This window comes from Mytilus trossulus, chromosome 6, assembly GCF_036588685.1.
Source record: "Mytilus trossulus isolate FHL-02 chromosome 6, PNRI_Mtr1.1.1.hap1, whole genome shotgun sequence".
Classification (NCBI taxonomy): domain Eukaryota; kingdom Metazoa; phylum Mollusca; class Bivalvia; order Mytilida; family Mytilidae; genus Mytilus; species Mytilus trossulus.
Window position 1 is genome coordinate 847723 of NC_086378.1, and position 16217 is coordinate 863939.

The 16217-nt window shown below is 30.9% G+C and overlaps 1 protein-coding gene across 1 annotated transcript in view; it reads left to right on the top strand.

Moving 5' to 3' along the window:
* Nucleotides 1-822: 822 nt before the first annotated feature.
* The window catches only part of LOC134722247 (synaptogenesis protein syg-2-like), a 56398-nt gene continuing 41003 nt past the window's right edge, over nucleotides 823-16217 (top strand). The window contains exons 1-3 of the mRNA XM_063585856.1: nucleotides 823-987; nucleotides 3399-3533; nucleotides 11967-12098. Of these exons, the coding sequence (XP_063441926.1) occupies nucleotides 3485-3533; nucleotides 11967-12098 (181 nt within the window). The 5' untranslated portion in view covers nucleotides 823-987; nucleotides 3399-3484. The remainder of the gene's footprint in view (nucleotides 988-3398; nucleotides 3534-11966; nucleotides 12099-16217) is intronic.

Below are 16217 nucleotides of genomic sequence, written 5' to 3' on the forward strand. Positions count from 1 at the left end.
AGTTGAAAAAAATAATTGTCAGACCTGAGATCCCAGAAGAGTAGACCAATTTAGTCATAATAGTGTTCCAAAAAATTATGGTGGACGTTTTGATATTTGAAAAGTGTCTTAAACTTAACAGTTACAATTTAAGAGACACCATTGTGACCATTGTTATATACTATTATTATTAAATAATTTAATTTTGGATGTAACACGTCTCCTGATTGGCTGACGTTATTTTGTTATGAGCCCATAGACATAATTCAGTCATGTGACCGTGACGTCATCAACATTTTTTTCATGGTTTTCTATGGTTTAAAATGAAATTTGGAATTAAATTATAAGAAATGACAGTAATATTTTTTCTGTCTATGAAGAAATAACATAAAAAATTTGGTGCACACTGAATAACGCGCGTAGAAAATTGCAATTGTGTCCAGATTTTAGAATAACCCAAACTAAGTCTTTGCTATATAAACATGGCTATGTTTCTATTGAGGATTTTTTTAAAAAATTATGTACAGTACAGTACACAGCATGTATACTAAGCATAATTTGGAGTTATAATGTACTATGGTTTATTAATTCTTTATAGTTTTAACTGCTGTTTTTGTTTTCTGGTTTGTACTGATCTTATCTTTTTTTTTTAAACTTGTATTCTGCATCAGAAAGGCTCCATCTATATATAGTAGAAATAATTAATTAGTGATAAGGAAACATTTGTTAAGGTTAATACCTGATTATATATTCACCTCTTGATGGAAACATGGAGAGTGATTTAGATAATTAAATAACAGTGTCACCTCTGACACCTTACAATGGTGACATTATCTCTGGGCAGAGTACAGGTGTTATCATAATTCCACCATTATTCAGATAATATTAATACATTTTATGCAGATTAGCTGATAGCATAATTTTTTATCCACTTGTTATATTCAATAATTTTAACATTTGCTAGTTTTTCTTGAATTTATTAGAAAATGGAATAACACAGTTAGTCAGGTTTGTTTTTAAAAATAGGGATATTGGATATATTTGTTTGATTTTGACTTGATAGTTTTTACACCTAAACATCTGAAGCCATATCTGAGGACTTTTTACATTTATCATGTTAATGAATTATTAATGAAGACAATTAGTGATAATTCAATAATCATACAATTTTAATGATTTCTTCAAATTTTTTTTCACGAAACAGAAAACAAATTATTACAAATCTTTTGCGATTTAAGAATGAAAATGGAAAAAGATTTTTGAATTCATATTTTTTAATTCCCAATTTAAATTCATATCCATGACTTTTGATGATTATGTACGAGGTTTAATAGTGTAATTTGAGTACTGTCTTGAAGCCCCTGTTGTAATGTACTTCGTAAATGGGAGATTTTCATTATTTAGTTAATGATGTTAGCCTTTTATAACAATCATTTAAATTTAACTATAGAAGTTAGATCAACAAAAAGGAAATAGCAATCTTTTGTATGGAACCTTAATTTCTCCATGGTATTTCTTTGCATGACAAAATGATGTAAAATTACAGGTAACCCAAGGTAAGCTTGTAAACATACCTGTGAAAATTCTTTTTCATTGCATGGTTGAGTGTTTGATTTTTACTGAAGGATTTAAAGTAAACACGAACTGCATTCATAGTTTTTCCAATACATTCTGAAGAAAGAAAGAGATCGTCCTGTAGTATTGAATATCGACATCAACTGTGGCTACGTCTATACAAGCACAGATTTTATTTATGCCTTTTGTGCCTACACATTTTCGAAATCTAAAAGCATTTTACAAAGGATTACATATATTTTATTTGACTTATTCTTACACTGTTTGGTGGTAAGTAAATTATTAATTGCAATAACAGAATGTTGATAAGTTGTAATGTTTAGGTACACTTTATTGTTAACTTGAAATATTTTGTCTTTGAATATTGAATTTAATAACATATAGCTTTTATCTTGCATTTGCATGTTTAAAGTATTACTATACATACTTCATCTATCATTGTTTAGATGAAATGATTTCAGGTGAAACCTTATTTCATCTATATAAAAAAGAAAATGTGGTATGATTGCCAAAATGACAACTCTCCACAAGAGACCAATGTCACATGAAATAAGATCACACTAAAGTGACTTTATATCAGTTATGAGAACATATAAATTAATAGTTAATTTGATGTTTGAAATTCCTTTTTTTTTTACGAATTTCGGGAGGATTTCTATCTTATTAAATCTATATTTACATGTATATATATTTATAGAAAGTGGGAACTTTTACTGATAATTTAAATGAAATATTATTTGGAAGCAACCTAATTTTATTTTCAACATATTTGTTTCTTCCTGTGGTTTTACAATGTAACAAATGTGTACTCAGACAGTAGACAATTGACAGACAATCTATATCATTGTATATAGTGGCAGTTAATTAGGTAAATAACCTGATAACAATCTGGTATACCCCAAACCTGTCCACAGTCACAAATCAAAGAATGTTTATTCAATATAAAAAAAACATAAACATTGCAACTTTCTTTGGTAGTTCAGAGAAAGTAATTTGATTCAGTAACAATTTATATTAAACATTTCAAATTTTTGAATCATAAAATTATCTAAATGTTTGACACAATTTATCATAAAAAAATCATTTTTAAATACAAAAAAAGAAAATCCTGTGAATTTTTTACTTTATAATTTTTTTGGAATTGTGAATTTTTTCTTGCAGTTTTTTCCCTATCAAATTTGGGAATTTTTTCAATGGCTTTTTTCCATTTCACAGTTTTCCTTTTGAGATTAAACTTTTTTTCTATTGCTCAGTTTTCGTTCTAAGATTAACTTTTGTCGCTAATGATCTGTTTTCCTTTTGAGAGTTTATAAGATAAGATTGAACCTACTTCTACACTGGTTAGATAACTACCATGATTTCATAAAGTTATTGAGAATCTCACATGGTGGATGCTGATAGAGGTGAATTAATTAGTGAAGAAGCAATTTTACATGTCAGATATTCAAATAACACATTAGAAAAGGTTTTCACGAACTGAAACTGAAACCAGGTGATATAAGCTTGGCCTAAGAACATATAATTAATTAGGTGTAGCCTTGATGCATATTTTGGCATTACACAGAGATTGTGGATTTATTAATAAGACAAGTGATTACCATGTAGTATTGTGTACTGACATGTGCGCATGCAAGAATGTTAAGGTAAGGCTATAGATATGTGTGCTGTGTATTCTTTCTGCAGGAAGTCATCAATTACCAAACTTTGATCATCTTCAAACTGTAGATACAAGTATACAAAGAGAATTTACTACAGAATTTAATGTAAGATTTCTCAATGATAACTATAAGGAGCCTTTGCCTAGATTTTAAATGTACTTTATTTTTGTGTTTTTCTTCTTTCAGAATTGTGTTGTGAGTTGTAGCCAAGTTTTTCCAGGATTCCACAGTTTATAATTGAGATTTAAGTGAATTATGTTATAGTGATAACCATGGATTATACAGTGTATTATATTTGGATTACATGTTTTATTTCTTCAGGTGAGTTTATGTTTATAATTGAATATTACATGTATAAGCACAATAATAATATGAATTGTATTTCACCAAATTAGGGACATAGGAGTGAAACTGTTTAAAACAAAACAATTTGATGGAAACATTATAGTTTATGCCGAGGGTTTATGTAAATATAGACCAATCATAATCAGAATCTGCTTTTAGTAAAATTAACCTTTATTTTAACTAAAGCAGATATAGAAACACAATTTAATATTTTTTGGAGTAATTTACATAAATTAGATTAGTATCTACAAATACAAATAATATGTAAATTGCTTTGCCAAACATATCTGAAGATTGACATATAACCTCTATCATGCTTTAATATGAGAAGATGAGGCTGACAAGTGACAAGACAGACATGTAGCATTATATTGATATATGACATGTATAGTTTGGATAAAACTGACCATTGATGGCTATTTTTTGGGTAAACTGAAATAAAATCTAGCATAATTTTAGCCTTTATTTCACCAGGAAACATCAAAACAATGAATTATTATATAAAAAGATAGGTACAATGTACATGGAATGTTGATTGTAACAATTCTATTGGCTTACTTTTCTTAGTCATGTACATGTATAACAACCTAACACGCTGGGAAATGATAATAGCCGTTTGTTCATAACCAGTGCAGCATATAGAATTGACATAATACAAAATATATAATAGCATCCATGATTATATCTTGTATGTGTTCAACAATTACACACAACAATATAGAATCGACATACTAGCATCCATGATTATATATTTTTTTTTTGTATCTTGTACATGTTTTACAGTTACAAACCAGTTTAAATCATCAGACAACAAATAATAGAAGTAATGAAATATAAATTAAGATACATCACTTTGTACATATATTGAAGGTGTGCATACAGTGTGTGCATGTGGTCAGGGTTTTTATTTCCATTAATATTTGCTCTTTTGGGAGATTGTTAAACTTAAGTTTAAGTGAATGGATCTCTATGAAACTTTTTCAGAAGATTCAATACCATCAAAGGAAGATTGGGATTGATTTTGGGGAATTAGGGTCTCAAAAGGGGCCAAAAACAATCATTTGTCTCTTTTCAGGACAATAATATGTGTAGAGTGGAGTGCTCATTCTCGCCATATCTTTCCATGTTTTCTTCAGTTTATGTTCAGGTCTTTATGTTTTTGAAGCATACTGATACATATATTTCTATATGAAGATAACTTCAAATGCATAGTATTCTTAGCTTTTAAAAGTGTTTGTTTTGAGTAAAATTATCTGAAAAGTTTGATTAAAGGGTGTTAGAAATTTCCTAGTTTTTTGTCAACGGGGGTCACATATTTGCCCTTTTTACATATATTTAAAACCAAATAACTGCAGCTATAAACAATATTTATCAAATAAATTTCATCAAGACGAAAAGCAGACATTTGAAAGGTGTAAAATACTGAAATTTAGGTTATCAGTCAAAGAATTATTAAGGAATGTGTCTTTGAAATTGTTTTTGTCATTCAGGAAATTGGCTGAAATTCATTCTCCATTTTTTCGGTCCTTTGCTGTGTAAGTGCTGAAATTTAGTCTCATTTTCAAAAATAATCATATTTGTAATAAAAATATAATTTAACGGCATATTTCTTCCATTTCAACCATCCTTTGAAGTTTTTACTCCTCAAAACCATACAACGGCGAAATTGTGTCCACGGTGAATATGAGTGCCCCACTCTATAAGTATTTCAATTGTTCTGAAATTATACCATATATATGTAGAAGGTTCGGATTTATTTTAAGGGTTATGAGGCAAACAGTTTAGGAATTAAGGGCCAAGCATTTTTCTAGTTTCCGGACAATGACTTGTGTGTAACTGTATGGATCTCTCTGACATTGTGCCACTAGGTTCCATATAACAAATGGGAAGATTTGGATTGAGTTTGGGGTTAATTGCCCCAAATATGTAGAAATTAGGGGCCAAAATGATACAGTTTTTTCTAGTAGCCCAGATAATAACTCGAGTTTAACTCACAGTGTATGGTCATCTCTCTGATACTACAAGGTTCCATACTACAAAGGAAAGGCTGGGATTGAGTTTAGGAGTTATTGTTCCAAAAAGTGGGGGGGGATACATAAGTTTTTTGTAAAGGGTTCATATTTTTTTTGTAATTTTTGGACACTTCAATTGCACAATATTGCACAAGAGATTTGTAAGATCTTTGACTGACCACATTTATATTGTGTCAGAAACCTATATTATGTCATAAATTTGATCCCAATCCAAATTCAGAAAGTATCAAGTATTATGCGTTCAAATTTGTACCCAGCTGTTCCAGGTTTGACCTCTGCATTTGTATCAGTGCAAGTCATTGTAGCGAGAAAGGATTTTCTATTCATGCTATTGGTATAATTTATTCTATCTTTTAACCATACATATAGTATCTGGAATGGTAATACCACATACAATGATATCATGTATTGTACATTGTGGCACTTTGTAGAGGTGTGGAAAGGGGGATTAGGATTACATGACCATGATGACACACAGTCAATAGTAGTTGGTATATACATGTATGATAAGAGCTGTAGACACATTCCATCTGCTGAGGAAATGAAATCAACAGTTTTCTTAAACTGTTAAATATGTTTGCTGATTAGGGTTTTTATCTTTTAATTGTACATGTTCAACTTACAATAAAAATATAAGAAGATGTGGTATGATTGCAATTGAGACAACTCTCCACAAGAGACCATATAACTCCGAAACTCGCAACTACAATGTATAGGTGAACATACAGCCTTCAATAATGATTAAAACCCATACTGCATACTCAGATATAAAAGGTCTAGGAATGAACAATGTAAAACAATTCAAATGAGAAAACTAACAGCCTGAATTTACAAATAATGACAAAAACAAATATGATGTACAGCAACAAAGGGCAATCACTGAATGTCTCCTGACTTGGAACAGGCAAATACAAAATGTGGTGTGTTTTAAATAGTTGCCTCATCTGCCTCATCTGTAGCTACGACCCTGGAAATGTAAAGTTAACATTGGCATACTTTAGTTTCAGAATTATTGGTGTATTCAACATTGGTAAAAGTTTATTTCACTTAAAATCTATAAAAGGAGATAACTTAGTTTTATAGATTCTCTCCTTTGACTGAGTGAATAGCATATTGAATCTTTATAAGTACAATTGAATTAGCATACTCCGTCTTATGAGCCTTCTAGCATGTCTAGTGTGCAGAGTAAAGCTGAGTGGGTTCTAATCCATTGACAATTGCTGATCTATAATAACTTTAGTAGTAAGCTCTACAATATTGTTCAGCAGTTGTTCATCTTGTACATTTTGGGCAGAGCTCCCACCTATTAGCATGATTAGTATTGATGTTTTGTGGTATGAGTCAACTTAGACAAGAGCAGTACATGAATGAATGAAATGATACTGAGTACTGTAAACCAACTTATTTTCGCAGATACTTTATTTCGCGTTTTAGCCTTTCTTGACCCCTTCACGGCTATGTAATTTCGCGATTATCTGATTTTCTTGATGAAGTGTATTAAGGAAAAATCAAAGATTGACATATTCACGGCGATTTATATTCACGTTATTTTTCAACTCGCGAAAGTCGCGAAATAAATCGCTCGCAAAAAAAAGATGGTTTACAGTAGTGTCTATAGCCATACTATAGGAGACTGGTTAGATTGACCTTATATCTTCTTTAATAAATGTTTCATTTCTGTTGTTTAATTTGAATCAGATTATCCAATATATCATCTATATATGCTGTGTCATTGATTGACACCTTCTGTACTAACATTGAAAGTGGAATTGTTGAGGTCAGGTTCACAGATTAAGTGGTTCTTATTTACTCATTTTACTTGTCTGTTGTTTTGATTGTGTAAATAATACAACCAAAACAAACAAGGAATTCACTTCACTGTCATTGCTGATGTAGGATAAAACTCTGTTATCAAATGTATATTGGGTTGAAATCCATTAAATAATCAATTTCATTCACAGGTCAATATATGTAAATTTGAATCTGGAATTAAAAAGAAAAACTGGTGTACCTCTGATTTGTGAATTAAGATGGAATTTACAGTAAATCAATTATTGGAAGTTTACCATCTTTTTACATCAGCCATTATCCTGATTATCAATGTAGAAGAATTACAAGAGTTTTGTGCCAAATGTTCTCTATCATTGGTTCCAGCTGGGGAGTTTATTTTAGTTTGTAAATTGTTTATTATGTCAAATTAATAGATCTTTTATCATGTTTGTGGTGATTAGTCCTTGTTAGGCACAAAATTCAATTAGAAAACTTTTAACTAGTTTACTATATATGCCTTAATTCTCTAAAATTACCCTTCTAATACACCTGGTTTTGTTAGGAACAAGTTTTAAGATTGATATGTTGTGATGTATATATTTTTGTTTCAATATCATGTTTACATGTTTATTAGTTTTATTTTCCCTTTGGTATCTTCTGCCCCTCTGAAAGTAAACAAGGTTACTGTAAAACCTATAGATATCTCCTAAATAAGACCAAAGTTAATTAAATACCAGTCATGCCAGTCAAAGGTTTGTGCAGATAAATTATTAAATTTGCTTCACATTGAAATTGTAAAATAACAGCTACAAGCCAAAATGAAAAATCTCTTTGGTGATTGAGGTCAGCCAAAAAGAAAACAAACTTGATCAGAGGGGCTGAGAACACAATTATTTCGTAGTGCATTTCTTTTAGACAATAAATTCAAATTAAAAAAATCACACCTGCTCTTTCTCAAAAAGATTTTTACAGTGTAGTGTACTACCAGTGAGGCAAATAATATCAAAATTATAGAAACTTCTACCAGCTCTAACTCAAAATATTGACAATTCTGTGTTAAGGGGGTGTAAAATTCAGTTTGACAGCTTCAGACGTAATGAAATTTGACCTTTTTGAACTGAACCAAATCACTACTTAACATAAAGATTCAGCACCCAATTTTTATGCCCCACCTACAATAGTAGTGGGGCATTATGTTTTCTGGTCTGTGCGTCTGTTCGTCTGTCTGTTTGTTCGTTTGTCGGTCTGTCCATCCATCCGTCCGTCCGTCTGTATGTTCGTCCGTCTGTCCCGCTTCATGTTTAAGTTTTTGGTCAAGGTAGTTTTTGATGAAGTTGAAGTCCAATCAACTTGAAACTTAGTACACATGTTCCTTATGATATGATCTTTCTAATTTTAAAGCCAAATTAAACTTTTGACCCCAATTTCATGGTCCACTTAACATAGAAAATGAAAGTGCATGTTTCAGGTTAAAGTTTTAGGTCAAGGTAGTTTTTGATGAAGTTGAAGTCCAATCAACTTGAAACTTAGTACACATGTTCCCTATGATATTATCTTTCTAATTTTTATGCCTACATGGAAAATGATAGTGCGAGTGGGGCATCCGTGTACTTTGGACACATTCTTGTTTAAACATGTTATTACATCCCCCTACTTAATATTTCATGCATTTAATATCAAGAAATAAATACGGAAAGTGAATCAAATAAAACATGCAAGTTATACACTGTTTACACTAGGGACTATATTCGTAGACAACGAAAACTAAAGGACGATAACTATGTCCTTGGACCAGAGTCCCAAGATTTTTACAGTATGATTTGTACCTTAGATTATCTCCATAGACAATTCTCTACATTTAATTTTGATTGTAGTTGTAGATTTTCTCCAAAAGGTCTTGATATTTGAAACTTTAATATACTAATTGTTGTTTTACAAAGGTCGTAACTTGTGCAAACATTTCACCAAATCTCTCATACTTAAATCAAATATTTTAACAAGCAAATATTTTATCTTTAAAGAAAAGCTTTAAACCCATATAGTGAAATAAGTAATACAAATTGTGTCTTTGATATAATTAGATCTTGAAGTTTGTTATAACCAGTAATAACAGTGATTTATCAATATTGTTACTTGTAGTCTACCAAGACAAATAAGGGGGAAAACTTGACTGTATTCTAGTAGCTATAGTCAACATAATAATATATACAAGTACCTCAATATACTGACTTAAATCTCTTTTATCTCCAAGTAAATAAATAAAACCAGGTTATAACTATGTCAACAATCCTTACAATCAATCTGTACAATATAAGACAAAATATAAAATCAAAATCAAAAAAAGACACACAAAAAGTAGTTAGAAATTATTTTCTGATGTTTCACTGAATATGCCTGGTCATTTCCTTCTCATGTTTGATTCAACATATATGAAGTATATAGTTTGTAGTACAAATGTATGTGAAATGTTTTGTATATTATCTCTATGAACCTGTTTTGGGAAGATTTGTTTTCATATGTATATCTCTGAACTTGTTTTGGGGAGATTTAATTTGAAATGCCAGTCTGTAAATTTGTATAAACTGATTTGGGGAGATTTTTTCAATATATACATGTGAATCTGTATGAACCTGTTTTGAGGAGATTTTGATTTCACTTTGAGAATAAGTATGAACCTGTTTTGGGGAGATTTTGATTTCACTTTGAGAATTAGTATGAACCTGTTTTGGAGAGATTTTGATATCACTTTGAGGATAAGTATGAACCTGTTTTGGGGAGATTTAATTTAACTGTGTAAATCTATGAACTTTTAGGGAGATTTGATTTAACTATGTGATTCTATGAACTTTTGGGGAGATATGAAACTATGTAATTCTCTATGAACCTGTTTTGGGGAGATTTTGATTTCACTTTGAGAATAAGTATGAACCTGTTTTGGGGAGATTTTGATTTCACTTTGAGAATAAGTATGAACCTGTTTTGGGGAGATTTTGATTTCTCTTTGAGAATAAGTATGAACCTGTTTTGAGGAGATTTTGATTTCACTTTGAGAATAAGTATGAACCTGTTTTGGGGAGATTTTGATTTCTCTTTGAGAATAAGTATGAACCTGTTTTGAGGAGATTTTGATTTCACTTTGAGAATAAGTATGAACCTGTTTTGGGGAGATTTTGATTTCTCTTTGAGAATTAGTATGAACCTGTTTTGGAGAGATTTTGATATCACTTTGAGGATAAGTATGAACCTGTTTTGGGGAGATTTAATTTAACTGTGTAAATCTATGAACTTTTAGGGAGATTTGATTTAACTATGTGATTCTATGAACTTTTGGGGAGATATGAAACTATGTAATTCTCTATGAACCTGTTTTGGGGAGATTTGATTCCACTATGTGTATCTCTATGAACCTGTTTTGGGGAGATTTGATTTAACTATGTGTATCTCTATGAACCTGTTTTGGGTAGATTTAATTCCACTATGTGTATCTCTATGAACCTGTTTTGGGGAGATTTGATTTAACTATGTGTATCTCTATGAACCTGTTTTGGGTAGATTTGATTCCACTATGTGTATCTCTATGAACCTGTTTTGGGTAGATTTGATTCCACTATGTGTATCTCTATGAACCTGTTTTGGGTAGATTTGACTCCACTATGTGTATCTCTATGAACCTGTTTTGGGGAGATTTGATTCACAATGTGTATCTCTATGAACCTGTTTTGGGGAGATTTGATTCCACTATGAGTATCTCTATGAACCTGTTTTGGGGAGATTTGATTCCACTATGTGTATCTCTATGAACCTGTTTTGGGGAGATTTAATTCCACTATGTGTATCTCTATGAACCTGTTTTGGGGAGATTTTAATTCCACTATGTGTATCTCTATGAACCTGTTTTGGGGAGATTTTAATTCCACTATGTGTATCTCTATGAACCTGTTTTGGGGAGATTTGATTCCACTATGTGTATCTCTATGAACCTGTTTTGGGGAGATTTGATTTAACTATGTGATTCTATGAACTTTTGGGCAGATATGAAACTATGTAATTCTCTATGAACCTGTTTTGGGGAGATTTGATTTAACTATGTGTATCTCTATGAACCTGTTTTGGGGAGATTTGATTTAACTATGTGATTCTATGAACTTTTGGGCAGATATGAAACTATGTAATTCTCTATGAACCTGTTTTGGGGAGATTTGATTTAACTATGTGTATCTCTATGAACTTTTTGGGAGATTTGATTTAACTATGTGATTCTATGAACTTTTGGGCAGATATGAAACTATGTAATTCTCTATGAACCTGTTTTGGGGAGATTTGATTCCACTATGTGTATCTCTATGAACCTGTTTTGGGGAGATTAGATTCCACTATGAGAATCAGTATGAACAAGCTTTGCCAGTTTGGGGAGATTTGGCTGTAAATATGGTAGTCTGTTTGAACTGTTATGAGGATATTGGGTTTAACTATGAGAATCAGTATGAACAAGCTTTGGGGAGATTTGGCTGTATATATGGTAGTCTGTGTGAACTGTTATGAGGAGATTAAATTTAATCAGATGGTTGCAAGTTCATATATAAATATTTCTGCTGTCTCCTTTCAGTTTTTGCTGTGCAAGAATTTACTGTTACTCCACAAGATAAAAGAGTTGTTCAGGGAACCAGTGTTACATTTGAATGTAAAGTGAAAAACCAAGTTGGAAGAATTCAGTGGATATATAATGGAGAACCATTAGGTAAATATTACAGCAATCCAATATAAATTATATAGTTATTTCTATTAAAATTGTTCTATGTTATAATGTCACATGGTTTTGCATATTTCCCCCTAAAAAAGTTGACGTATCACTAAATATATATACTGGCCCAGATAATACCATTAAACAATATTGTTTCCAAATCATGTGCATATATTTTAATAATCAAATTATAATTTACAAGATGATATATTGTAAATTTTTGATTGATAAGTGAGGTTTGGAATCTTTGTAAAAAGATATTTTATCTGACCTTGTCAGCAATAGGTTTCCCCTCAGGGGAAGTGTTCTCTTACTAATGAGGCTTCTCTGCATCATGGTAATCAATGGTGATTTAATAATGCTGAAAGGAATGAAGGAAGCATAGGATTGATTCAGAAACTATCTTAACCTGGGTTTTTTTTTAAATTTTAGTTGCATTTTCCCATTTGTCATGAAATTAATATAAATGACAATGGATATTTTTTTATTAAGCAATAATACTGTTATTGATAATGAATCAGTAATTTGTTAGTACACCCACTATTTGTCCATTTGATTAAAAATTAACCTTAAATATTTCCCCTATCCTGATTCATATGATATACCCTCACTCATCCAGTTTTTTCTGAATTATGGAGTCATAAAGCATTGGCTATATAACTTTTAATAGGTAAGTGAAGTCATTTAATGATCTGATGAGCAAAATATGCATGAAGTTTCTGTCTCGTGTAATAAACTTTCCTAAATGTCAAATCATTTTTTTAAATCATTAATGGACTTCTAATAATAAAGTACTTCAATTTATGAAGATTTTGAGATTTAAATTGAAATAAGAGTTTCCATTATATTAACACCTACCTTTTTACTTATACTATAATATATGTAGTTTATAAATCATTACAGTGTGACTGGGTAACTGTAGTTACCAGTCTTTAATTAAACATTGGATTTATATTTGTTTGTGTGCAGTAGAACATGTTTACCCTTACAACTTTTTTGTTATGTGACAGGGTTACTGTAGATACCAGTCTAAACATTGAATTTTATTTTTGGTTGGGTGCAGTAGAACATGTTCACTCTTGCAACTCCTTGCAACTCCTTGCAACTTGTACTTTTCCATCATATTACTAAAACTGCATATGGGAAATTCAATTTGTTTGACAATGTATGATAAAATTAAAACAACACTTATATATTCACTTTGTTTTATAGCTACTTAATTGTTCTACCATTAAAGACATTGTATTTATTATGAAACCTTAAGAGTAAATCCGAGATTATACAACTACTCTTTTAATAACCCCTTAAGGTGGTATGGGAGTCTAAAGTTAAAATGATAGAATTTGTTCATACTTTGCCAAAATGTAGTATCTATTGATACATGTTAAAAAATATTATAAAAATGATAGGTCACCGTGCATTTTTTCAAGCTACGGGTCGTGACAAAATGACACATTTTGTATGGATTATACAGGAAAAAACACCATTTTGTGAATAGAAACTAAACGAAATGATAGAATTGTAAAATAAATTAGGAAAATATAGCTTTCAAACAATGCTTTGATAATATCAAAAGAAAAGATAGGGTCACCGTGCGTTTTTTCCGGCTAAATTACAAAGTAGGAAAATTCCATGAACAATCCAACAGAAAGTGCACTGTTTAAGAGTTACCTCCCCTTAAAATGACAATTTCAAAATATTTAAAAACAACCAAAAATATTCTACACTTGTACATATATTTATATTTTTTAAGTTATATTCTTATAAATTGGATCTTTTAAATGTAAAAACACATGAAATATCTGCATGCTTGCATCAAATTTTGCTAATTTGATAGAAAATATGGACCTTAGATTCTCTGTTTTTTACAATCCAAGATGGCGAAAGACACCCATACCACCTTAAATCAAATATCAAGATGAAGATCTACAATAAAGACACTAATAATCTGATATAAATGGTCTATTTCAACTACTAGTCTGAAGACTAATATTTCAACAATTTAATTATGTGTCTAAACAAATACTTACTAGTTCCAATAACATTTGACTAGTCTGGAGCATCAGACTTATGGCTTATATGGTACATAATGTATGTACAGTAAAAATCAACAATACTAGTGTTTCTCATCAACAAATTTATAATTTCATTGAAAAATTATAAAATTGTGATGCAATTTTTCAATTTTTTAAATGCTACATTACGTTGCTTGCAGTGATTTATGAGTCAAATTAAAACTGATTTTTCACATGTTCAAAAATTAAAACTATAATTTAATCTCTTCTAAGTTCAAATATCACACAGCATTTGGTGTTGTCTATGATGTATAGAAAAAGTAGAAATCAGACAGCCTATCTAAATATTTACATCAAGTATTGTCAAATGTAAAAAACAATTCAACAAGCAACCTAACAACACTTTAATTCACAAATATGCGTAGTGTACTGTAGAAGTGTTGTTCTTTTCTTCATTCAGGTTATTGTGTATACATTCTTGATTACCTGGAGATTTGTTTATTTGTCAGCCTATAGATATATTGAATCCTACTTTGTATTCAGATGTGGTCGATCCCTCTTCCAATCTATCATCATTTATCAGGACAGACAAATGGCTCAGGTCAATTTTTATGGCAGACATAGATTTTAAGATCCAGAAAAAAAATTAATTGGCCATTAATATATAAAAATAGATTATAAAAACAAGTCTTTTCTAATTATCATAAATACTTAATTTTTGTAGTATTTTGTGGTACTATCCATCAAAAGTAGAAAGAAAACCAAGACAGAATGACTAAATTGTTTTAATTTGCATATGTATAAAATAAAATTGAGAATGGAAATGGGGAATGTGTCAAAGAGACAACAACCCGACCAAAATAAAAAAAAAAACAAAAAAAAACACAACAGCAGAAGGTCACCAACAGGTCTTCAATGTAGCGAGAAATTCCCGCACCCGGAGGCGTCCTTCAGCTGGCCCCTAAACAAATATATACTAGTTCAGTGATAATGAACGCCATACTAATTTCCAAATTGTACACAAGAAACTAAAATTTAAATAATACAAGACTAACAAAGGCCAGAGGCTCCTGACTTGGGACAGGCGCAAAAATGCGGCGGGGTTAAACATGTTTGTGAGATCTCAACCCTCCCCCTATACCTCTAACCAGTGTAGAAAAGTAAAAGCATAACAATACGCACATTAAAATTCAGTTCAAGAGAAGTCCGAGTCTGATGTCAGAAGATGTAACCAAAGAAAATAAACAAAATGACAATAATACATAAATAACAACAGACTACTAGCAGTTAACTGACATGCCAGCTCCAGACTTCAATTAAACTGACTGAAAGATTATGATTTCATCATATGAACATCAGGCACAATCCTTCCCGTAAGGGGTTTAGTATCATACCATCATAACATATATGAGAAGAACATAACCCGTGTCATGCCAACAACTGTTTTTAGAATAAATGTGTTTAGTTCCGACGCAAAGACCTTATCAGTGACTCAATATTAACGCCAAAATATGCAATCTTTAATGACTTGACAACAGTATCGTAATTATATCCCTTCTTAATAAGTCTATTCAAACATTTATTCACCAGCTTATTTCATATTCTTGTCATAAAAACTGATCTTTGCAGTATAAATTTTATGTAGAATGTTAGAAACTGAAAGTTTTAAATGTCAAAAGAAAAGGTCTGAATATGATAGTATTATGTTTTCTGAAGGCAGCTGATCATATTTGATAGGAAGTGATAAATTTAAATGTTTTCAAGCAGTTCTTCTGATTTATAAGTCTTATAAAACAGCTTTGTCATGCCATTGAGTTTTTGTCATGTCACATATTTTTATAGCTGATGTGTTTTGTTTATTTCTGAAGAACCTACCTTTACTCTTTTGTTGATGCAACCTTGATTTTAAGTTCAAGTTTTTGTGGTCAAGTTGGGATGATGCATCCTTGACTTCAGGGGTCATTGATCTTGACAAAGCTGGGATTATGTGGCCTTGATTTATGGGTCAGTGATTGTTGTATAGTTTGGATGAGGTGACCTTGATTTCAGGGGTCAGTAATTATGGTGTAGTTTGGATGTGACCTTGATTTCAGGGGTCAGT